At 40.1% G+C, this 26,457-nt stretch overlaps 1 protein-coding gene across 1 annotated transcript in view; it reads left to right on the forward strand.

Moving 5' to 3' along the window:
- SH3RF2 (SH3 domain containing ring finger 2) overlaps positions 1–26,457 on the forward strand; it is a 159,624-nt gene that overhangs the window by 100,026 nt on the left and 33,141 nt on the right. Inside the window, exon 5 of the mRNA XM_036751918.1 lies at positions 10,548–10,607. Within this exon, the coding sequence (XP_036607813.1) occupies positions 10,548–10,607 (60 nt within the window). The remainder of the gene's footprint in view (positions 1–10,547; positions 10,608–26,457) is intronic.

The raw sequence follows: 26,457 nt of genomic DNA on the forward strand, positions 1-26,457 counted from the left end.
GGTTGGGTGGGTTACTACTGCAATCTCCAAAGCAGCACCCCTCTTGAGCAAGCTGCTCCTAGGAAAACTGGTAACTCATCAAAACCTTTCACTAATGCTTCATGGTGTTTACGCTGTGCATGAATATGTTTTCTCAAAACAAAACAAAAAAAAAAGATCTTCAAAGGGAGCAGACCACAGGGAAATCCCATTTTAAAAAAAAGAAAAAGAAAAAAGGTGTTCATTTGATTTTAAATTTACAGAACAAAAGAGATAACCTATTCATTTCTCCTTTTCCCCACCTCCAAATTATTCAACATCAGTGGAAAATTTCTCAACCAAATGCATAATAACATACTATTTGCATCTGAAAAAGAACATCTTTAAAAATGCATTTCCTGCATTTTTAATCTACTTCTGGGAGTATGAGGGAATAATTCTCTGGACACAAAGGGCCATCATAGCTGTGACTGATTTTCCTGATTTGCTGTTGTCAAATCAGATTAAGACTGATCTATCACATTTTTCTTTCCTTCTTCCCTTCCTATGCCTTAGGCCTGACAGTAGCAACTACAAACATTGATTAGAAAATATGCTATTTTTCCTGTTCCAAAATGCTTACTAGAGGTTCCTTACTGAGAAAGTTGCTAACTGATGATGCTCATAATTACACTTCACTTTCAAAGTCACCATGAGCACTAATGGAAATATCACTTGCATAGTGGGTAGCCATTCAGCCCAGGCATCTGGACCCCCTGAGTTCAAGTCTCCCTTCTGACACATGCTGTCTGTGTGACTCAGGCAAGTCACTTTCCCCAGGTAATTCTAAATTGCAGAATAGTTTACAGGTCTGCTTGGTGAAGAGTAGTTCCTCACCAGAAGAAACCCCCTACACAAATGAAATCATAAGCCGAACAGAATCCAAAAGGACATTAGTGAGGGAGGAAAGGTGAAGTCCCTCTACTGCCTTAAAGTTATAGTCAGCACCAGGATCTTTACTGTGAAAATTCTTCCCAGTAGGATTAATGAGAATATTCAGTCACAGGTGCATATTGTAGGTTTGAGGTTGGGGTAGGGAGCAGGGCAGAAGTGGGAAGGGAGATGTACCAAGGTTTGGCCACAGGCAAGTTCCTAACACTTTAATATGAAAGTTGATTAGCTTACTTTTAACTATGACAGATTTCACAATAATCAGTCTCATCTAAATGAAAGAACATTGGACTAGGGATCCTGAGGCTCTGGGTTCTAGACTTTGACTTCATTCTCAACATAGAACCAAAGAATCTCATAGTTGAAAGGGAGAGTTGAGAGGCCATCTAATCCAAGAAATAGAGGCAGCTAAGTGATGCAGTGTATAGGATGTTGGACTTGGAGTCAAGGAGACCCGAATTCCAATCCTGCCTCAAACATGTAGTAGCTGTGGGACCCTGCACAAGTTATTGAATCTCTCTCAGCCTTAGCTTCCATATCTGTAAAATGGGGATGATGATAAGAGCACCTACCTTTCAGGGCTATTACAAGGATCAAATGATGTAGTGCTTGTAAAATGCTTTGCCAAACCTTAAAGAGCTATATAAGTGCCGGCTCTTCTTAAGAATACTCATTACTGTCTCCCCAGAGAAGTGCTCAGCTAGTTTCTGCTTGAAGATCACCAACAAGAGGGAATTCACTAGCTTCTGAGTCAGCCTTAACTGCTAGGAAAGTTTTCCTTGTATTTCTTATAGCTTCCCTCTAGTACTCCTACTTCTTTCTGGGAGTTCTGCTGTATAGAGAGGAATTTAGGAAAGGTGCAAAGCTAAATATGATAAATATGATTTGTCCTGTGTCCACAGCATTCCCCTGATTGACTAGTGGGGTAAGCCTTTCAGAAAAGGATATCAATATCAGAGTAGTCCTGTATGACTTGCTCTTGATGAACCTGTGCTCCCTTGAAGTGATCACTGCTTCCCTTTTTAAGTGCTCATAATGTATTCTTTAAGGGAAGCTAGATAAGCAGAATGACCCGGAATCACAATCTAGCTTACCAGACTGTACTTTGAAGAATCTGCCCTCTTCCTCCTTCTGAAAATCGTCTCCAATCAAATGGCACCTCTCCCATTTTCTGCTATTTTTCAAAAATAAGAGCTCAGCAATCATATCTCCAAGTTCTTTCTGTGCCCTGGGATATAGTTCACCATCCAGGTATGGTGAATTGAATTCATTCAAGGCAGCTAAAGTACTCTCTTTTCAATTACCTGGTAACCATTATTCTCCACTTCCCCAACTGATAGAGAAAATGGAGGCAAAATAGGAGTTGAGAGTTCTTCCTTCTCTCCCAGATATAATACCACTATCCCATTCTCCATAAACCACAATCTGATCTGTCTCTGTGGTCTTGCATTAAGTATATGTTTGAAAACCTTTTTGTCCTCATCATTAGCTTTCATCAAAAACCTCAATCCCTTTTGGGCTTTAGAATCTTAGACACAATTCCATTTTTTTCTTTACTTTTAAATTCATTTGTATTTTATTTTCAGTTCTGAATTCTTTCTTTCCCTATATTCCCCTCCTGCACCCATTGAGAAAGTGAGAAAAACAGAACCCATTATAAGTATGTATAATTGAACAAAACAAATTTTTGTATTAACCATGTCCAAAAACAAAGTACTCTTCAGTATGAACTCTGAGTCTATCCTCCCTTTGTGCGGAGGTGGATAGCATGTTTATTACAGTGAGTTGTATGGAATTGTGGTTGGTCATTCATTGTGTTGATCCGAGTTCCTAGGTCTTTCAGAGGTCTTTGTCAGACCTCATTCTTACAGGACCATGCTACTCTTTTATTAAATGATGCTCAACTGCTTGCACTTGTGTGTCCCTTGAAAATCTAAGTTGGTTGATGAATTCCTGTGTTCCTCTTTTTAGATAGTGCCTCCTTTCCTTATTGGATTCAGTTGTGTTTGTCATCAAAATTTCATTCCTGAGAGCATCGCGTCTCTCTTGATCTGACTTTGCTGAAGAGCTTGGAATCCTTCCTGTATTTTCTCTGAACTCTTTAAATCTGTTCCTCGGGAAGTCACCTGCCCCTTTCTGGACCTCAGCATCCTTATTTACAAAATGAGAAATTAGGCTAGGGGTGATTGCTAAAGTTGCATCCATCTCTAATATTCATTTGAATTCTGTTTTAAAATATATTAAGTATTTACTATATGTAGAACATAGTAATGTGTATAAGGGGGGAACAAAAATAAAATAATTCCTGTTTTCAAAGAATTTACATCCTAGTGGAGTATGCTACACATATACAAGTAAGTAAAATATCCAGTGAAGATTTTTTTTTAAGGAAGGGAGCAATATTTTCAGGCATGTACCTTAGAAAGACACTTTTATGTGAAGGATAGATTGGAGAGGGAGACACTGAAAGCAGAGAGACTAATTAGGATGCCACTACAGCAATCCAGACAAGTGGTGAAAAGGACCTGAACTAGTGTCATTGTCATGTGAGAGGATGAATCGTTAAAAGAGATGCAGTGGAAGTAGAATTGATAGGATTCACCCATTGATTTGTTATGAAAGTTGAGTGAGAGGGAAGACTAAAAGATGATCAGAGGTTTTGAACTTGGCTGATTAGGAGGGTGGTGGGACTCTCCAAGAAATGGGCAAAATTGGAAGAGTGAGTGATGGGGGGCAATGATGGGTTTTGGGACATGTTAAATTTGAAGTGCCAGTAGGAGGACATTCAGGTAGAGCTGTCCAACAGGCAGTTAGAAATGTGGAGCCAGAATTCAGGAGACAGATTAAGGCTGGATTATAGACTAAAGGGTCATCAGTGTAGGAGTGATCATTGAACCCCTAGGAACATATGTCACAATCAAGGGAGTGAATGGGTAGATGAATGAATGGGAAGAAAAAAACATTTATTAAGTGCTTACTATTTACCAAGCTCAGGAGATACAAATACAAACAAGCCAAACAGTCCCTACTTTTAAGAGGTTTAAATCCTAACAGGGCAGCAGTTCTCAGGACCCCTGTACACTCTTACACACTCTTACACACTTTCTTTTATTTTTTCTTCTTTCTCATGGTTTTTCCCTTTGGTTCTAATTCTTCTTTACAACATGACTAATGTGGAAATGTGTTTAATATGATCATACATGTATAGTCTATATCAGTTCTGCATACTGTCTTGGGGAGAGGGGAAGAGAAGAAGGAGGAGAAAATTTAGAACTCAAAATCTTATAAAAGTGAATGTTGAAAACTGAAAATAAATTTTTTTAAAAATTATTGAAGACCTCAAAGAGCTTTTGTTTATGTGTTTATCGACATTTACTATATTAGAAATTAAGATAGATATATTTAAAATATTAATTTATTAATTCACTTAAAATAATAAAAAACCCATCACATATTGACATAAATAAAAATTTTATGAAAATAGCTATATTCTCCAAAACAAAAAGAATTAGGGATAAGAGTATTGTTTTACATATTTCTGCAAATCTTTAATGACTACCCTAATAGAAGAAAAGTAGATTCTTATATAGGCTTCTGCTTTCAATCTTTTGCAATATATTGTTTTTGTTGAAGTGTATAAAGATGCTCTAGCCTTACTCAGATATCTAGTTGAGAAAGGGAAGAGTATTTTAGTAGGCAAATAGCATCTTAGCTGATGCTAAGCTAATGCTGATCTTACATGATGAAATGGTAACCTCACAGAATGCTTAAAAGTTGGGGACTCTCAGGGGTCTATAGACCACATTTTGAGAACAATTCTAATAGGACATCATGACACATATTTGGTAGCCCAAGGTGGAGTCAGAGGTGGAGGCTGGGGAATAAGTAGCATGGCATGGAGATGACCAGGAAGTGGTATGGTGGACCTGAGACAAGGCGAGATAACAAAGAGAACACAGAGAGAAGGTCAGAGGATCATAGATTTAGAGTTTGAAGGACCTTAGAAGTTCCCTCTTACCTCCTCATTTTATAAGTGAAAATCACAAAGCTAGTAAGTACCTGAGGCAGAATTCAAACTTAGTTCTTCCTGACTCCAAATCCAACATTCTTGAGAAAAGAGAGCCTGGGACATTCAAGGGGGATTCTTGGGGAAAATATTCATGCTTAAGTGACAGTCATAGGATTATAGATCTAGCACTGGAAAGGACACATGAGGTCACCTCGTCCAACCTTGTCACTTTACCAAGGTTCAGGAGGTCATGACATACTCAAGGTCAGGGGTGGGCTTTGACCCCAGTTCCTTTGCCTCGGGTCCAGAACTGTTCCCAGGATGAATGATTAACCCCCAGAAAAGGACCCTCAGAATGAGAACAAGAGAAAACAGTGTCATAGAATCCAGGAGAGTGGAAAGCATCCAGGAAATCCAGGGAGTTAATCAATTGTGTCAAAGCCACAGAAAGGTCAAAAAGGGTAAGGACTGAGAGAAGGCCACTGGACTTATTAATTAATAGTTGGCAACTCTTGAAAAGGTAATTTTAGTAAAGGAGTGGGGTAAGAAGCCAGGTTGTATGGGGATGAGAAGTGAGAAGGTAACAGAGAAGTAGAAATAACAAGTCTAGGTCATTCTTCCTAAGAGTTTGAAAAGAAAATGAGGTATAGGTGAATAGCATGGTCAAAGGAAATTATTTTAAGGACAGAAGAGACCTTAGGATGGCTATAGCTGTTGGAGAAAGAGATAAAAATAGAAAATACATGATTAATGAAGCAGACTGCCAAAGGAGGCAGTAAAGAATGGAATCAGGGCAAAAGTGGAGGGATTGATTTTGTCAAAGAGAAGGACCACCTCATCCTGTGGGACTGGAGCTGAGGAAGGGAGGAAAAGTGAAGATATAGAAAGGTTTCAAGGTATGGAGATGGGGATTTGGAGGAGTTCATGATGGATGGACTCAATTTTCTCAGTAAAATAGAAGGCAAGTTCATTTACTGGGGATCAGATAGAAGAGGAAAGGTGAAAGGTGGCATTTAGAGTTTGAGGAGTGGAAGAAGTTTAGAATAGATGCTCTTCAAAGCATGATAGTCAATAAGAGATTTCAAAAATGTCGAAATCCTCAAGCATGAGAGTAAAGAATGAATCTGTGAACCAGGTGATGAATTAATGAAAGAAAAAAGCAAAAGGACCTGGAGGTCCGTAGATGGCAGCAGCAATGATTTGGACAGGTTGATAAAGATAAATAAAATGTCCTTCAGAGAAGGATAGGTTCCTGAGGGATGGTGGCAGGAAGTTTTAGAATAGGAATAATAAAAGCTAGCAGTTCTATAGTGCTTTAAGGTTTGCAAAATGCTTTGTAAAAATCTCATTTTATCCTCACCACAATCCTGGGAGGTAGGTTCTATTAGTATTCTCATTTTACAGATGAAGAAACCGAGGCAGACGGAGGTCAAAGGACTTACCCAGTGTGACAGAGCTAGAAGTTAATGTGTCTGTGGATTTGAACTCAAGTTTTCCTGACTTAAGGTCTAGCAATATACCTTCCTTCTTTTCTTCCTTCATGTATGGGATACAAGTAGGTAGATTTGACTGGAAAACAGAGTGTGTGAAAAGAAGTAATAGAGCCTGGAAAGATAGAATGGAACCAGATTAAAAAGAGCTTAAAATGCCAAAGGAATTTGTGTTTTATCCTATAGACAACAGGGAATCATTGAAGCTTCCTAAGCAGGAACTCATATGGTCAGACTTTTGCTTTAGTTTTGGTGTGTAGAGGCAACCCATGGTCCAGCGGGTAGAGCTCTAAGCCTGGAATCAGAAGTTCAAAATCCAGGGTTCAAATCTAGCCTCAGATGTTTACTAGCTGTGTGGCCTTGAGCAAGTAACATAATCTATTTGCCTTAGTTTCCTCAACTGTAAAATGGGGGTAATAATAGCGCCTGCCTCACAAGGCTTGTTGGAAGGATCAAATGAGATAATATTTACAAAAGTGCTTAACATAGTGCCTGGAGCATAGTAGCTGCTACATATGTGCTTATTTCCTTCCTTTTATTTTTTTTGGAGAGGGGAAGACAAGGCAATTGGGGTTAAGTGGCTTGCCCAAGGTCACACAGCTAGTAAATGTGTCAAGTATCTGAGGTCGGATTTGAACTCAGGTCCTCCTGATCCTATGGCTGGTGCTCTACTCACTGAGCCATCTAGCTGCCCTCTATTCCCTTCCCTTTAGGACTGTCAATTTGCCATCTATCTGGATGAATAGAATGTAAAGGCCCCTAGCACAGGGACTGTTTCATTTTTGCCTTTGTGTCCACAGTGCTTTTATGAATGCTTGTTGACTGGTGGAGCAGAGTGGGGAAAGTCTGAAAACAAGGAGGCCAATAAGGAAACTGTTGCAATAGTATAGGTGAGAAGTGACGAAGGCCTGAATGAGTAAAGAGAAGGGGGTGGCTTTAAATAAAGAGGTTCTGGAGGTAGGATCAACAAAACTTGGAAACTGATTGAATACGAAGAGTCAGAAAGAGTGAGGAGTTAAGGAAGATTCCAAAGTTGTCGGCCAGGATGACTGGAGTAATGGTGTTTCCCTTGACAGAAGTAGGGAAGTGAGGAGGATGAATGGATTTAGGGAGACAGAGAATGAGTTCACTTTTGGACATTATGAGTTTGAGGTACCAAAGGGAGACTAGAGCTCAGGAGAAAGATAAGGGCTTTGTAGAGTTGGGAGTAGGTAGAGGTGGGAGTCATTTGCATAGACATAATAACTGAAATCATGGGAGATGAAGTCACAGTCAGAGGAAGTGTGCATAGAAGAGGGAACAAGGCACAGCCTTGAGGAATATTCAGTTAGGAGATTGGACATGGATGGTAACATAGAAGAAAAGACTGAGAAGGACCAATCACATGGGTAAAAGGAGAACTAGGAAAGAGAAGTATCATAAAATCCAAGTATGAGAGAATATTCAGGAGCAAGATGTGGCCAACAGTAGGAAATGATACAGAAAAGCCTAGAAGGATGATGACAGAAAAGCTAACAAGATTTAACAATTAAGAGATCACTAACAACCTTGGAAAGAGTAGCTTCAGTTAAGTGACCCTCAGTTTTAGAGGATTCATAGTTCCCTGGCAATGATTTGGTGGGGTAGGGTAGCTTGAGTAAAATGAGAAAGGAGGTTTAGACACTGTTGTACACAATATAGATACACATACGCAAATACATATACATGTAATTGGATAAGCCTTGGCTTCATATGGTCCAAGTTCAATCATAAAGACTTCTCAATAATCATTATTCTATGACTCATCTTCCCCCTCCCAGAAGTCTTCATAGGAACATCAAAATCTTATTTGCATTTTGCAAAGATGCAACATCCTATAAGCAACTGAGATCCCCAAGGAATTAACATAGTGGATGTCTATTAAAAGGTATCTAAGTGACAGAGAAGGTCCTGCCATCCTAGTCCAGCTAGCAAGGAAGTCGTAATAGTTCTCCTTATGGAGTGTGCTGTTTCTCCCCAAACCACCACCCTGGAATTTAATTACATAAGCTTAGCAAAACTTGAGGAACTAACTGCACAGTTCCCCACCTCATACACTTGTCCTAGGGCCAGTCTAGTTTCAGGTTCCCTTTCCTTGTCTTTTGGATCTGTCGTTCCTTTGCTCTAACATCCACTGCTCTTGTCCCAGCTCTAGACCGCCACTACTACTATCTTTCAGCATTATCCTGTGCGTATCAGCTTGACTCAGGGAACCCTCACATCATCCAGCATTCACTGCTTCCATTTGCTGTTGCCAACTCACATTCTTTATCCCTGCCGTGACCCTGAAGTTCCCATCTATCTTCCATGAGTCTCTTTCTGCTAGTAGCCCCTGTTCATGGCTTTTTATGCACCTGTGCCCTAGGGTTTTCTTTCATCCTGAGCAGAGGAGGGACTAAAGACCTTCCTTGATTATCTTAGAACTGCTTAAATTCTTTAATCCTGAATGCTTTTTGTATATGCCTTTTACACACCCTTACACACACACACACACACACACACACACACACACACACCAATATCACATGCACATTCATCAACACCTTCTATGGTTCTTTGAAAGCTTTTATTGCCTAAGACTTAACAATGTGACCTTGAGCAAGTCACTTAGCTCTTAGGAATATGTTCTGTGTATCCTTAGGTGAGTCATTTAACTTCATGTCTATAATATGAGGATTGTAAGTAGTTGATCTCAGGTTTTTCCTAACTCTAAAAACAGATGTTTATATAGAAATGGGTCTTCGATAAGAGAGGCAGAAGGATACCTAAGATAAACCCCCAGCCAATATATCTCTAACATTCCCAAAGTAACCTTGGTAACTTTAGAGATTTGAAACCTCCCCTCTGCTTAATGGTCTGGGCCTCCTTTACGAAGAATTCTATACCTGAACCTCTCAGGACTTCAGCCCAGGGAAGGGCCACTCCTACAAAGTGAAACTTGTCACCCATATATGGAAGAAATGTGTACCTGTCAAAGCTACATCCCTGAGCCCAATTCCAGTGAATGAAAGGTGACCAACCTACCCTCAGGGCTGGCACAGAAGGAGCTATTTGAAGATGAATTACAAGCAGCAAGCTGTCAGCCATAACAAGGGCTGTAGCATTGAGTGACCTACCTAAAGAGGATGGAAGAGGAAGTAGCTAGCCTTTGGAGAAAATTTATAGCCAAGTCCCTAACACTGAAAGATGAGGAAAATGAGGGTAAAAGGAGGACCTACAAAAGGAATTGAAGAGAAAGCCTTCATAAACCTTCTTAAAATCCACTGGTACCTCTAAGTTATCTTCACTGATTCCTTCCCAGATATGGTGAAACTGGAAGGGCAGATTATGCTGGAAATCAGAGCCTTGAAATCAATTAGTGTTAATGAACAAAATAAAGCCCTACATATAACTCATTAAAAACAGACAAATAGCTGTAAGGTAAGTGACAAGTATTTTAGCTGGTAAACTAAACAGGGTCATTGAAGAGTTGTGGGGGATGGGGTGGAGTACAGAGGAATGTCAGTGGGTGTGGTAACACCTAGGTTTATTCATCATTTGAAATCATTCCCTCCTTCTTTCCCTCCCTCTCTTCCTTAAGCTCTTGCCAAGTCTGAATTTCACAGAGCCCAAACCAAGCCCTACACCCTGCCCCATGTCTCTCATTAATGAATGCAGCAAAACTTCATCATAAAACTTATCTGGATATCTAGGATTATGAAATCTTTGGGACAATTGACAGATTAGTAGGAGCAGGTGAAACTTTTCTATCCCTGGCTTGGCGGAGAAGAGAAACCTTCTCTTCCAAAGACCCAGAAAATGGGCTTTGAAAGACTCTCTGAAGCCTGTCTTGTTTATCTGGGAGACTCTTTAAATTGTCTCTCTATTTCCTGTCTTTGAGATCAATGTTTTTCTTGTATGGGAATCACATGTTCTTTTAATGTTATTGCTTTTTGTTTGAGTTATTAGTTTGTCCTTCACTTCTGTGTATTTTCACCTCCTAACAGTGATTCTTTTTTTTGTTTGTTTCTTTGGCTAGGTTTGCTACTGCAGTTTTTAAATTTTGTACCCTATGGATTATTTTTGCTGTGCTAGCTATAAATTCTGCTTTCATAACTCTTATTCTCTTTTAAACCATTCAGGAACATCCGACTGTGGTTCCATGCTCTCTTGGGAATTCACAGTGTCCTCTGCCTTCTCAGGTATTGATTCATTTTCCTTTGTCTTGCACTATTTACTCATAGATTGCTTGCTTAGCTGATCTGGAGGCCATTTTCCTTTCTGTTATTAATATTTTCCCTGTTGTTTTGTCCATATATACTCAAAGTCTTTAACTGAGTTTTTTTTTAACCCGAGATTTTCAGTAATTTCCTATTTTTTCCCCTTATTGCTCATTTTCTGACTCCTTCCTATTTGATTGCTGTTTCCCTGGAGGCTGAACCTCAAAGCTCTAGAGGTCTCCTCCTACATGAAGGTCTTCATATTTCACTGGCCCTAGTGTCATTCTAAATGTCTTCCAAGGGGACAAAACTGGTCCCAGCCGGATACCAGTCCCCTTTCCTTGGGCTTACCTGTGGATTACTATACATACTTATCGCAGTTCTCTCTGTTCTACAGCTAAGTACTGTTGTAATACAGAGCACAGCTACACTGGAGTCCCAGACAGAGCAAACTTCTGCCTTTTGGTTTTCTGTAGCATTGGGAGGTATGGAAGACATAGCTGAGATCTGTTGCAAGCCCATGAGTTGGCTTGTGAAGAAGTCCTGCCAAAGGGTGTTAGCCTCTGGAGGAGGGAGTGCTGAGTGAGCATATTTTGGGTTAGGAATTAACTTTTCTCCTGTTAGTTCAGGACTTGTTTTTGTTTTTGTTTTTGTCTTACCCCATTAGAGTTCTCAGTGTCTTAGAATAGGGCATTACTACCTGCAGCTGTCCTGACAGCTTTTGAAGTTATTTCTCCATGAAACTGTCTTACAATAGTTTTGTATATTTTTTATTACTTACCTTTGTCATTCTTTTTGTTTACAAGGGACTACTGTACATTATTCTCTGCTATTCCTGAAAATACTTAGGCTGGGCACACAGTAGGCATTCATTTAATGCCTTCTTTGTTAATATAAAGTGAGATGTTGATGGGGAGAGAGCTGTTGAATAGTACAGTTGTTCTTGTTCTCCAAACTCGTCTTGTAAGTAAAATGACACCAGAACTTTAAGGGAAGGAAAACACTGGAAGGGGTGGAAAGAACATAGTTAGAGGATGTGAAAGAGGAATAATAAAAAGAGAGAATAAGCTTGGTTAATGGAAGTTTAGCATTCCATGCTATTCAGAATCCTCAATACCAATAATGCTTCAAAGGGGTTTCAGGTTTGTTAAAAAGAGGAAAAATAATCTCTTTCCTATCAACCTTATAGTGCTGTTTTAAGGATGTATGTATTTATATGTGTGTATACATACATATAGTGAGCATATACATATATATATATTACTCACATACATATTTATATGTATTTTTGAATATACATATTTTTTGTATTTATATATACATGTGTTATATGTGCACTAGTGCTTTGGGTTTTTTTCCTTTTCCTTTTTAAAAAAATTCTTAATTAAGTAAATTCTTAATTTATGGAATAAAATAAACATTTCTGTTACATTATACAATAAAAAAGATGATTGCACAGGAAACTGCAAATCTCCTATTCATAACTTGCTATTCTTTTTAAATATACAACAAAATTATCATGTAAATTTCTTTTTTTTTCTTCCTACCCACCCCAGATGGTTACCAATAGACCCAAATAGGTATATGTGTGTGTGTACATGTAAAATTATTCTATACATACTTTTAATTATCAGTTCTTTCTCTGGATGAAGATAGCATCTTTTTTAGTATGTCCTTTATGGTTAATTTGGGTATAATATTCAAAATAACTTATTCATTCAAAGTCAATATTGTTGTTACTGTATACAGTGTTCTCTTGGTTCTGCTCATTTCACGCTTCATTATTTTGTGAAGTCCTTCCATATTTTTCTAAAATCACTGAGCTCATCATTTCTTACAACACAGTAGTATTTCATCACAATCATATACCACAACTTGTTCAGCCATTCCCCAACTGATGGGCATCCCTGTAATTTTCAGTTCTTTGCCACCACAAAGAGAGCTGCCATATACATTTTAGAATATTAGAGTTTCTTTTCCTTTTTCCCTAATTATCTGTAGAAATACACCAAGTAGTGGTATTGCTGGGTCAAAAGGTATAGGTAGTTTAATAACTCTTTGGGCATAATTCCAGATTGCTCTCCAAAATCATTTTACAGTTCCACCAACAATGAATTAATGTCCCAATTTTTCCACATTCCCTCCATTTGTCACTTTCCCCTTTTATCATTTTAGCCAATCTGGTAGGTATAAAATGATTTCTCAAGGTTGTCTTAATTTGCATTTCTATAATCAATAATGATTCAGAGCATTTTTATGTGACTATAAATTGTTTTGATTTCTTCATTGGAAAACTGCCTGTTTATATCATTTGATTATTTATCAATTGGGGAATAACACATATTCTTATAGATTTGGCAAAGTTCTTTATATATTTTAGATATGAGACCTTTGTCTGATAAACTGTCTACAAAATATTTTTCCCAAATTTTCTTCTTTCTTTCTGATCTTGGCTACTTTGTTTTATTTGTACAAAAACTTTTTAATTTTGTGTAATCAATATTAGCCATTTTATAGCTAACTTTGCTCCTATCTCTTGCTTATTCAGAAGTTATTCAACTATCCATCCATGAGTCTGATGAGCAATCTGTTTCATGTTCTAATTTTCTTGTAAAATCTCTCTATATATCTAGATCATGTATCCATCTTGACCTTATCTTGGTAAATGGTATAACTGAAAATTTTGTTGTTCACTTGTTTCAGTAGCGTTTGACTCTTCATGACTCCTTTTGGGTTTTTCTTGGCAAAGATCCTGGAGTGGTTTGCCGTTTCCTTCTCCAGCTTGTGAGGAAATCGAGGCAAACAGGGTTAAGTGACTTGCCCAGGGTCACACAACTAATAAGTGTCTGAGGCCAGATTTGAATGCAGGAAAGACAAGTTCAAATATTCATACTGAAAAATACCATACAAATATAAAGGATTATTGTTAAATTACTTGTGACTCATCCTTCTCAGCTAACCTGTGTGTCCCCTCTATTTAAGTTAGCCTCTTGATTCATGTCTGCAACTTCCTAATTTCTACTTTTTGTCACAGACCAACTGGGTAACCAAAGCAATATTTCTTTATTTTCCTGCCCCTTCGTATTCTCAACTATACCAGGTCTATGATACCTTCCTGATACAGCCCCAAGTCAATTAATTATTTTGTTGATTAGGAGTCAAAGTCATCTACTTAGAAGTCAGAAGACCTGATTCAAATCCTAGCTCCCCTAATTAAGACCTTGAGCAAATCGCTTAACTTCTCTGGATGTCAGTTTCTTATTGTAAAATGAGGACTTAAGACTAAATAGCCTCTAAGTTCCCATCCAGTTCTAAATCTACAATCCTATGATCAATAACTCAGAAACCCTCGGATTCCATTAAATGCAATCATTCGGGTATCTTAGACTTCACTTCTGTTTGATCAACCTTTTTCAGAAAGGAGTGAAGAAGACCAAGAAAGTATGATCAGGCAAATAGGGGAGAAAAAAAGAAGAGCAGTGTCATAGAAGCCAAGAGATATGACCTTTGAGAAGAATGAGAATGGGAGTAAGCCAACAATGTGACCTGCCATAGACAGCTGAGAACTGAGGAAAGGCCACTTTATTTGGTAGCTAAGTAAGAAGTCAGAAGAAGACAGTTTTAGTAGAGAGGTAAGAGTGAAAGCCAGATTGCAAGTGAATGAGGAATGAGTAAATGGTGAGGCAGTGAAGACAGAGACTATACTCTACTCTTTCTAGAACACTACCTGTGAAGAGGAGGAAAGATAAGGAACAATAGCTTAAAGAGAATAGCAAGGTCAAAGGAAGGGATTTTTAGGATAAAGGAGAGCTCAGTATATTTGTAAACAGAGAGGATGAAAAAAGTATAGAGGGAGAGATTGAAGATGAGAGAAAGCAAGAAAAGAGAGAGAGAGCACAAATGATCAATGAACTGGGCCCCAGAGGAGTCAGGCAATTATCAACCAGTGTTTTTTAAGCACTTACTATGTGCTAAATTCTAGGGTTACAAGGAGAGGGAAAAATAGACCCTGTCCTCAAGGAGCTTACAATCTAATGGGAGAGACAATATGCAAAGAATATATACAAAGCAAACCATATACAGGATAAGTAGGAAAAAATTAAAAAGAGAAGGCACTAGAATTAAGAAGTGTTGGGGAAACTTCCAGTAAAAAAGAAGCAAGGGAAGTCAGTAGGAAGAACTAAGGAAGGAAAGCATTCTGAGCGTGGAGAACAGCCAGAGAAAATGCCTGCCGCTGAGAAGTAAAGTGTCTTGTTCAAGGAATAGCCTGGAGACCAGTGACACTGGATTGAAAAATATGTGGTGGGGAGTAAAGTTTAAGAAAACTAAAAGGCAATGGTGGGGGGGAGGGTCCTTAGCAATGGCAGGAACCAGGAAAAGACCCCTGCAGAAGGTGAGATTTGAGCTGAACCTTGAAGGAAAACAAGGAAACTAAGAAACAGAGTTAAGGAAGCAAAGCATGCCAAGTGTAAGTGATCCAGGGTATACTGGAGGCAGCTTATACCATCCAGTGGGAATAAATTGTTAAATTTTCAGTATGAAATCAGCAAACGCTACAGATCAGGGCTTGATTTATTATTTTGTTGATTGTCTAGACTTAAGAAAGTAATGGAGAAAAATGTTAATAGTGCAGATTAAACTAAAAATGTGTTATTCCTTTTTGGAGAGCATTATTAAACATTTTTCAGTACCCCCTGGCAGATAGCCAATGAAAAGGCACAGAGACAGGAAATGGATTGTTCTAAGCAAGAAATAGCAAATGGGCCAGTTTTGCTGGATCACAGAATATGTAGAGGGGGGCAAAGTGAAAGAACATTGAAAGAGTAAGCAGGGGCTTGGTTAACAAAAGCTTTCAGTGTCAGAGGAGTTTATATTTGATCCTGGAGGGGATAAGGAGCTGCTACAGCAAGGGTCACTGTCAGATACAAACTTTAGAAAAATAACCTTGGCAGCTGAGCGGAGGAAGGATGGATGGATTGGAGTGAAGATTAATCTGAGGCTGGTAGATCAGTTAGAAGGCTATTGCAATTGTCCAGAGAAGGGGTTTATGCTATGGTGGTGGCTGTGTGAACAGAGAGAAGGGGACCTATGTGAGAGATGTTGTGAAGGTAAAAACAACGCAATCTGGCAAAGGACTGGATATGTAGAACGCATGTGAATGAAGAGTTGAGGACGAGTTTGCAAGCATGGGAGACAAGAAAAACTGTGGATATCACAGTGGGGAAGGGGGTGGCCTTAGAAAAGTGGACAGGCCCCTCATCCTTCGAAACCAGGGGGAGGAAAAAGATGGAATGAAGGAAGTTTTCAGTGGCTTTGAGGTTATGGCAGAAGGGATATGAGAGAGCTCATCATAGATGGCCTCAGTCTTCTTGAGAAACTAAATCATCTGCCAAGGGAAGAGTATCAGGAATTGGAGGAAAGAGGTTATCAGAATTCACAGATTCTTTTTTTCAGTATGGAAAGGGACCACAGCAGCCATCTAGTCCAACTGATACCTGAAAAAATAATTCCTTATAGAATATTCTCAAAAAGTTGTTGCCCAGAGGCAGCAATGGATAGAACACAGCCCTGGAGTCAAGAGGACCTGAATTCAAATCCAGCTTCAGATACTAGCTATGTGACTCTGGGCAAGCCTCTTAATCTTGATTGCCTAAAACAAAACAAAACAAAACAAAAAATACCTAAAACAAAAACAAAGTAGTTGCCCAGCCTTTGTTTGAAAGCCTCAAGTGAGGGGAAAACCTATTAACTCCCAAGGTGGATCATTTCACTTTGGAATAACTCTAATTGTTAGAAAGTTTTTCCTTAGTCCAGGCCTGAATTTCATTCTTTGGTTCCTCCCATTGTTTCTGGTTTTGCCCTCTGGGATCAAGCCAAATAAATCTAATGCCTCTTGTACATAATTATTACCCTTATAAACAGAAGGTTCCTTACAGCTCCTGTCAGGTATGAGAACGAGATCAGTAATAGTGTGGCCTTGCATAATAAAGGCCCACTTGAAGTTAGAGTGGATGAAATCTAGTCTGCAGTTTCACAGCTCCTTCTAGGATTATTGAGAGGCAGCAGCTTGGGAGTAAGAGTAGAGATGACAGATAGAATGATGACCCAAAGACAAAGGAGAAAGGGATTCAAGTATAAAGAACAGGGCCTTGATGGAACAGCTTAGTTGTGGTCCTTGAAAAGGACCAAAAAGACATCACTATGCTAAAGTCAAGTTACAGTGTGTCTGACTGTGGCTGATCAGACCAATACGAGCATGGAATGCTCTACCACAGGTCGGGCAAAAATAGTCCTTGTGAACATTTGGGGTGGATCCTCTAAATTTGCACATCTCACATTTCTCTTGAGCACCTTCAATTCTGCTTTTCTCATAGAGCACAGCACCTTCTCTGATGTGGGCATGCCATGCTGGGTGATCCTGTGCCAGTGTCTCCCATGTTATACAATCAGTTCCAAAGTTATTGAGAGAGACCTTGAGAGTGTCCTTGTATCGCTTTTTCTGACCTCCATGTGAATGCTTGCCCTGTGTGAGTTCTTCATAAAATAGTCTTTTTGGCAAGCATACATTTGGCATTCAAACAATGTGGCCAGTCCATCCACTCTCTGCAGTAGAGTTTGAATGCTTAGAAGTTTAGTTCAAGAAAGGACCTCAGTGTATGGTGGGTGATCCTGCCAGCTGATCTTCAGACTCTTCCTAAGACAATTCAGATGGAAGCGATTCAGTTTCCTACCGTGGTGGTGCTGGTGTACTGTGCAGGATTCGTAGGCATACAACAATGAGGTCAGCATGGCAGCCCTGTAGACCTTCAGTTTGGTAGTCAGTCAAATACCTCTTCTCTCCCATGCTTTCCTTTGGCTCCTCCCAAACACTGAGCTAGCTCCGGCAATGTGTGTATCAACCTCATTATCGATGTGTACATCTCTAGAAAGTATACTGCCAAGGTAAGTGAACTTATCCACAGTATTCAGGACTTCTCCATTTGCTGTAACCAATGGTTCCACATATATGGTTTTGGCTGATGGAGCACCTGTGTTTTCTTGGTGTTAATTGTTAGACCAAAATTAGCAAAATTGCATCTCAGCTTCAGAACCTGCATTGAGTATATAATCATCTGCAAACAAAAAGTCATGTGCCAGCACCCCCTCCACTTTAGTCTTGGTTTGTTGCCTTCCTAAGTTGAAAAATTTACCATCAGTACAGTAGCTGACCTTGACACCATGTTTGTCTTCATTCATTTAGCATGAAAAATTTACCATCAGTACAGTAGCTGACCTTGACACCATGTTTGTCTTCATTCATTTAGCATGAAAACATCATGCTAAAAAGCATGGGAGCAAGCACACAGCCTTGTTTCACTCCATTGGTGACTGGGGAAGCACAAGAGCATTGTCCATTATCTGGAACATGGGCAAGCATGCCGTCATGAGATTGACATACAATACTGATGAGCTTTTCCAGGCAACTAAATTTTGACATAATTTTCCATAAGTCCTAGCAACCGACAGTATTAAAGGCCTTGGTCAGATCTACAAACATTGTGTACAGGCTTCTGTTCTGCTCCTGGCATTTCTCCTGGAGTTGTCGAGCTGCAAACACCCTATTGACCGTTCCTTGGCCCTTTCTGAAGCCCCGCTGGTTCTCATCTCTTGATGACCATCTTCCAGGTGAAGGAGCAGCCTTCAAAGCTTGCCAGCAATGACTAATAGAGAGACACCACCACCACCACCACCACCCTGTAATTGTCACAGGATAATCTATTTCCTTTACCTTTAGAAAGATGGACAGTGAAGGTGCCCTGGGGATAACATAATTCAGAAAATTTCAGTCAGCTTTTGTATGAGCAATGGACTCACTATCTTGCAAATCTCAGCTGGAATACAATTAGCACTAGGTTCTTTGCCACATGAAAGAGCCTAATGGCATTCAAAACCTCTTCTTCAGTTGGAACATCAGCTAGGGAGTGATTGACTTCAACCTGAGATAAATGGCCAGTGGCTTCAGCATTGATTGATGATGGTCTGTTGAGAACACTATGGAAGTGTCCAGCCCATCTCTCTAGGATCATGTCTTTACCACTATTCAATGTGACTCCATCAGCACTGAGTAGTTGAAATGCACCATAGAACTTTGACCCATAAATAGCCTTCAGGGCATCATAAAAGCACTTTGTTGTTTGCTGATTGTTACTATCAGCATAAAACTGAATTTCACTTGCCTCATTGAGCCAAGAATCCTGTATCTCCCTCTCTAAGCTTTGCTTGTACTTTACTTTTGATGGAATTAAATGCTGCCTTCATAGAGATGGATGAACTATCCTGCTAGTAAACCCTGTGGAGCTCTCCTTTTTCATTTAGCAGTTTCCGAATTTCCCCACCATTTTCATCAAACCGGTCTTAATGTTTGTGAGTGTTCTGACCCAGATAAGGAAATGCACTGCTATATACCAAATCTCTGAAAGCTGCCTGCTGCTTTTCTGCTCCATTGTTGACAACCATGTGTTGACTCAACTTTCCCTCCAAGTTAGCAACAAACTATTCCTGCTTAGGGAAGCACTCTAATATGTTGACATTAATTCTTTTGGTAGTCATTTTGCCTTGGGGCTGCTGCTTTTGTTGAGTGCAAATATTTAGTTTGGAGAGGATAAGTCTATGATCAGTCCAGCACTTTTCACCATATATTGTCTTCATCAGTCTCACATCCTATCTGTCTCATTTCCTTACAATCACATGGTCTATTAAAAGCCAAAGTTTGCTACAAGGGTGTGTCCATGAATTTTTATTGCATTTAGGTAAATGGAAGATAGTGTTGGTGATGAGAAGGTCATGAGATGCACAAGTCTTCAGAAGCAAGTGAGCATTGCTGTTGCTGTTTCCAACTCTATTCCTCCCAAGGACTCCCTGCCATGTCTGGTAGTCTTAGCCTACTCTAGTCCTAAAGAATTATAAGCTTGTCCTCTTTTGGAACATTGATGACAATGGTCTTTAGTTCTTCATAAAATTTTTCTTTGACTTCATCAGGGTGTGTCATGATGGGAACATAAGCATTAAGGATGATAGCATAGTGTTTTCCTGCAAGTAGCAAGTGCATTGTCACTCTTTTTGGTAGGCATACAAGCTTGTGACTAGATTAGCTTTGATTGCAAAACCTACACCAGATTCACAGTGCTCCCGTTCACTGTGGCCACTCCAGAAAAAGGTGTATCTAGCTCCAACTACAGTGAGCCGGCCTTCATTTGCCAGCCTTGTTTCACTCAGGACTGCTATTTGAATGTGATACTTGTTTAGTTCTCTTGCAATAAGCACTGTTCGTCTTTCAGATCCACTGGATTTTGTGTTGTCTATAAGTGTGCACATATTCCATGTACCAATGGTGAGTGGAATCAGCTTTGCAGAAGTTTTTGTACTTTTTTTGTGTTTTGACCATGGGATGGGATCCCCACCAGCCACAGTAATCAGGACAATTTCTACAACAAGTTTTCTAGCCCCTTCCTCACACTAGGAGGTGAGCAGTGCAGTTCTCAAAAGGCTGCTCACACCCCCAGGGGGCTGCCGAATCCCACTACTGCTTCCAGTGAGAAGATGACCCTATGGTTTGGGGCACCTTTGTGCAGGGTTGGGACTACAGCTCCCAGTGTATCTGTACCTGCTGCTTCATCACTTGCCTGTCATCACAGGACTTTGATATAGGTAAAATGGTATGGGTGATGTTGTTTGATTCGTGCATAAATTGGACTTAAATGAGGCAGAGTTGCATGAAGTCATCAGCCTCACTCTCTCTTCCAGAGTCATCACAGTGCAGTGGCAGGACAGAATCAAGACAACTAGTGATGGCTCAGGTAGATGTAGTAGATCAGGACTGTCCAAAATACGGCCCGTAGGTGCGATTTTGTGCGACCCGCCTATGGGTTTTAATTTTCACGAGCGAAAAAATAAAATAATAATTTGCATGGAATGTATGTTAGATTTTTTAAACCCATCACCAATAAATAATCTCATTGATGTTAATTTTCATTGGTGTTTTTAAGCAGTATTACGGATAGAACATATCACACAGAATTTTCAATCGATCTGTGGGATGCATTCCATCTGTACTATGCAGACTACCTTCACACCTACCTTTATACTGTTATGTTGTTGCTTTGTTGTTTTGTGTTGCTTTCACGCTTTGTGCCTTCACCTGTTGTATTGATGATGCATGTTCCCCCACTTTCTATTAGTGTACTGTATTTTTTATTCTGGGTGCGGCCCTCGAATAATTATTTTATTTTAATGTACCCCTAAGATAACCTAAGGTTGGACAGTTCTGTAGTAGATGATCTTGGCATCTTTGATGTCTAACCAAGCTCTAAGCACTCCACAGTGCCTGTTTCAGATGCCTTCATGGCCATCTGCCTATTCCACCACAGAAAGTCTTAACATGCTTAGGGTAGACATCCCCCAACTCACCAACGGATTTGAGACCCCCAGTTACCCTCAACCTGGTTTAGCCCATCTGCAGAAATGGTTTACTGTGATGTGGCTGCTGAGCATGCTGTAGCTTCTTGGAGCCACAAGTGAGAGTTAGGTGGACCAGGAGGACACCAAAGGTAGAAAGCAGCCCTCACACCAGAGGTACCAGTCCTCCCTGAACACGCCCTACACCCCATGGAGTAGCTTTCTATAGTTTCAACCTTCTCTTTCTGTGCATCTTCCTTTGAATTTCAGCTCAGGGAGTAAGCCCCCCGCCATAATGCCTACTTATACCCCACTTTCCAAGGGGGATGGTACTTATAATGAAGACTTCAGAGATGGGTGTGAGCATGGAATTGTCACATGATCAGAGACTGTCAATTTGGGGGATGGCTTTGAATGAAAACATGAGGGACAGGACCCCACTAATAGCAGTACTGAAAATACAGTTGCATAGCAAACTGGATGGGATCCCACCTATAGATACTTTCCTTAACACCTACCATTGACTTAATGTGACCTTGCAAGAAAGTATAAATATGAGCATTATCAGAGTCAGGTACTTTTGCTTCATATGGATTGCTATGACTTAAAATGTGAGGATTAGAACTGAAACTCCCATGTACCCTGGCCATGCAGCATGTACTCACAGTACCTATCCTTTCAACCTCTACCTGGGTGCTGGTGAATGCCAATCCACTTTAAGACATAACAGATCCTTTATCTCTAAAATATACTGTGTTGAAAGTGGAAAGAAAAGAAAAAGAAATGGGCAGAGCTGACAGAAATTGGTTTTGTTTTTATGGCTTCATATTTGGGATAGAATACTCCTAGGCAGAACTACTAGGCCTCGCCCTTTAGAGGAAGCCACAGAATTCAAAAAATAGCCCCCGCAAGGAACCTGGTATCCCTGTACAAGGGCCCAACAGCCCACAGCTGAATCTTTTTTAGAATGAAATTGAGTCATGGAGTCAAAAGCTGGCTTTAGAATGTCCCCAAAATGGAAGCCTCCATGTTTAACCCAGTCCAACACAATCATATTCATTGCCAATCTTTCCTCATACCTCCTCCTCTAGTCATTCCACAGTAAGGGTTCTTCTTAACCTTTTTTGTGTCATAAATCCCTTTCACAATCTGGTGAAACCTATTGACTCTTGTACTATTTTTAAGTATGCAAAATAAAATGCATAGGATTACAAAGGAAACCAATTATATTGGAATATAATTATTAACATTAAAAAAAAAACTTTACAGGCCCCAGGTTAAGAACATTTGGGAATTTAATCTCTCTCCTACTGCCATCCTAGGAAGGTTTCCCTCCCACATGCTAGTTGAAGATTTGCTGAGGACCTGAATTGAAACTATGTGGTCCAGTCATTGACCATTTTTGTCTTAGCCTTCTAATCTAAAATCAAGAATAAAGCTATAGCCTAGAAAAAAATCCAAGCCATTCTTAAATGAAATGAAATGAATGGAGCCACATCTAAGGATATGTTACATTGCATTAAATGAAAGATTCTCTCTTTCCTATCCCTCTTTCCTTTCCCTACCCCTCCCAAAAAGTACAAAAAGATGGACCATCCCCCAAAAGTTTTCTGGGAAACTGCACCCTATTTCTTAATTATTCATTCTATTTTTCCTCTATTAACTAAGTGCACTAAGAGAATAAATGTCCTAGGTGTCATATTTTCTCCTCTAGTTTTATTTTTTTCTCAGCTATTTCAACACCAAAGAAGAAAGAGCAGAGAATGAGTTATCCCACAGCTGGTGAACCTAGAATATATCTTCTCCCCAGACAGCTGCTATAGTTATCAGTGCCTAGAGTTTTGGAGGCTTAGAAAGAGCACCTGAAGATGTGTGAATAGTAGCTAACCCTACTATTTACTTTCATCAAACTCAGTTTAATTAAACACAGTTTCACAGTGCTCAGCTGTTCTTGCCAAGCCTTCAGAAGTTCAGAATTAGAGCTTTTGACCAGTAATGCCCACTGTGGAAAAATCACACACAGAAGAGGAAGGAAAATTTCTTCCAAAAAATCGACATCAGAGGGGTGCAGAATATGCAAAGGTACCTGTAATCATAAGCAAAATGAAAAGAAGTCTTTACATCATTGTATCAGTTGTGTCCTTTAGCTCTTCTGATGGATGTTTTATGAGTTCTGTCTGAGAGGCCTCATTCTTGACAGTTCACAATGCCCTGCTTCATTGGGAAAGATAGATTAGTTCCCTTTCTCAGAGAATGTTTTTACTCTTGGGCAAACAAACATCACTTGTCTGCTCCCTGCTCATAAAGAACAAGTGGGAGTTGGGGAAGGGGGTAGCTTGAGGACTCTGCTGGCACTGAGATGGATGCTGATAGGAAGAGTGATCAATGGGGCAGCTTTGGGGTGATGACCTCATCTAGAAGATGCCTCTTCCACAGGGAAAAAAAAAGAAAAGAAAAAGAGAGAGAATGAATTTTATACTCTGCTTGTTGCTCAGGCTACTGTCTGTGAAGTCATAGCAAGCAGTGTGAATAATAGCTTAAATTTATGCAGAATTTTTCTTTTGAGGACTTCAGAGCTACTTCCTATGAACAGTTTCATTTAACAGTGAGTTCAGGAAAGGGAGATGTTAACATTATGGAACCACGCAGCAAGTCCTGGACTAGGAGTCAGAAGTCCTGGGTTCTAGTACCAGCTAGTAATTTGAATCTTGTATTACCTTTGTAGAAAATGAATGCTCTAGATATTTTTTCTTCTTTCTTTCTTTCCTTCTTTACTTTCTTCCTCCCTTCTTTTCTTTCTTCCTTCATTCCTTCCTTCCTTCCATCCTTCCTTCCTTCCCTCCTTTCTTTCTTTCTTTCTTTCTTTCTTTCTCTCTCTCTCTTCCAGCTGAACCAATTATTTCAAATCCTGCCTCACTTAGTATCTACGTGACTCTGGACGAGTCACTTAACCTGTCTCAGCATCAGTTTCCTCATCTGCAAAATGGGGTTAATAATAACACCTAACTTGCAGGGTTGTTGTAAAGATCAAATGAGATAATATTGGTGAAGACTATGTCATCTTTAAAGCACTATATAAATATCAGCCATTGCTATTTTTCCATCACTGTAGGGAACTCCTAGTGAAAAACTTCTGCCAGTGCAGATTAGCACCTCTCTGCAAATTATGATCCTAACAAATTGCCTGGGACATCAAGTGCCCAGGTTCATATGGCTAGAATGTGTTAGAATTGAGATTGGAATACAGATCTTCCTGACTCAAGACCAACTCCAATACACCAGTGTGCCTCTCTATTCTGGATATAGTAGTTACTTGGTAAATGCTTGCTGAATTGAAGTGAAGGGAATTTTGTAGGGTAGTATATATCCTTAGATGGGGCTCCATGTTCCCACAATGCATGGGATCAATGCTTTGATCACATTCTCTGAATATCTCCCCAATGGCTGGCATCTATCCGTAGACATCTCAGTCTTGTAGAATCTATCCACCCATCAAAGATCATCTGTCAAACATCTGTTATATGTCAAAGACTGTTTATTGGGTATCCAAAGACAATAATGAAATAGTCCCTGCCTTTAAGTCCCTTACTTTCTATTGGAGGAGACAACATTTACATATATAAGTACATATGAAGTGTCCTTCAAAATTCATCTCAATAAATCAACAAATATTTGTTAAATACCTACTGTGTGCTAACCCTGAGAATATAAAGACAAAAGAAATAGCATGAACACAGTTAAGGAAATACATATTTACAAAGGAAATAGAAAGCAATTTGGGGAGGAGGGAGAGGCACTAGCATCTTGGAAGCATCTGATTTTTTTCAAGGAAGTTAGGGATCCTAAGAAGCAAAAATGAAGAAGTTCATTTTAGGCATGGATAGCCTGTGTACGGAGGTGGTAGATGGAACAAGTTAGACAGTTTGTCAGAAGAACAGAATGTGTGAAGGTGAATGGTGTGTGTATGAAATGGGAAAGGCAGTCTGGAGCCAGATTACAAAGCACTTTTTGAGTAGGGGAAAGAGAAGGTCACACCAAATGACTCTGGCAACTATGTGGAAGATGATTTGGAGATGGGGAGAAACTGAGGCAGGGAGTCCAGTTAGGAGTTTGTTGCAATATTCCAGGGGAAACATGATGAGTCCCTGAAATAGAGAGACACTTTCGTGAGTGAAAAGAAAAATCTGTGAACTATGTCGAGGAGGTAGAATTGACAAGACTTGGCAACTCATTGGATGTGGGAGGTAAGGGAGAGGAAAGAGAGTCAAAGAAAACATTGAGGCTGCAAACCTGGAAATATTGGTGTTGAAATTATCAGAAATTGGGAAGTTAGGAATAGAGGTGGGTTTGAATGAGAAGATAATGCATTCTACTTTGGATGTGTTGGAATTTGACATGTTGATGGGACATCCCATTTAGAAATATCTGGAGGTCATTTGGTGATGTGGGGCTGAAATTAAGGGCTGGAGTTGACAAGATAATTGATGACTCAGCAAAGGAGACTGAGATAGATTGACCAGACAGACAGGAGGAAAACTAAGAGAAAGCAGTGTCATGAAAACCCAGAGAGGTCAGAGAATGTAGGAGGAGAGGGTGGTGCCCAGTGTCAAATATTACAGAGAGGTCACAAAGAACTTAGAAGAGGATCTTAGATTTGGTAATTAAAAGATCCTTGGTAGGGGCAGAGCCAAGATGGCGGCTGGAAAGCAGGGACTAGTGTGAGCTCCCCGCCGAGCCCTTCCAAAAACCTATAAAAAATGGCTCTGAACCAATTCTAGAACTGCAGAACCCACAAAATAGCAGAGGGAAGCAGGGCTCCAGCCCGGGACAGCCTGGATGGTCTCTGAGTGAGGTCTATCCTGCACAGAGCTGGGAGCGGAGCAGAGCCCAGCATGGGCAGCAGCAGGACCAACCAGGGTGGAGCGGGCCCTAGCGCCCTGAATCAGTGAGCTGCAGCAGTTACCAGACTTCTCAACCCACAAACACCAAAGACAACAGAGAAGGTTAGTGGGAAAAGCTGCTGGGGACAGAGTTTATAAAGGAATTCAAGGTTCAGCCACTGCCCCGGGGGCAGGGGAGGTGGGCCAGCTACAGAACTACAGCTGCCGTTGCTTCCGGCCCCAGGCCCACCTGGTGGGAGGAATTAAGTGGTGGATCAGAGCAGGAGTGAAGAGCCTGCTGAAGATCTAAGTCCAGTCCGGGTTGGGGGTTCTTGAGGAAGGAGGAGTGCTGGTGTGGCAGAGCTGGCACATCCCCCCAGGCTTGGAACATAGTTCTCTTAACTCTACAAGCAGTCATACCCCGCTGAAAAACTCAAGGGTCAAGTTAGTTGACTGGGAATATGGCCAGGTAGCGAAAACGCACCCAGATTCAGTCTCAGACTCTGGAATCTTTCTTT

The sequence above is a fragment of the Trichosurus vulpecula genome, chromosome 3 (assembly GCF_011100635.1).
Source record: "Trichosurus vulpecula isolate mTriVul1 chromosome 3, mTriVul1.pri, whole genome shotgun sequence".
In the NCBI taxonomy this organism is placed as follows: Eukaryota; Metazoa; Chordata; class Mammalia; order Diprotodontia; family Phalangeridae; genus Trichosurus; species Trichosurus vulpecula.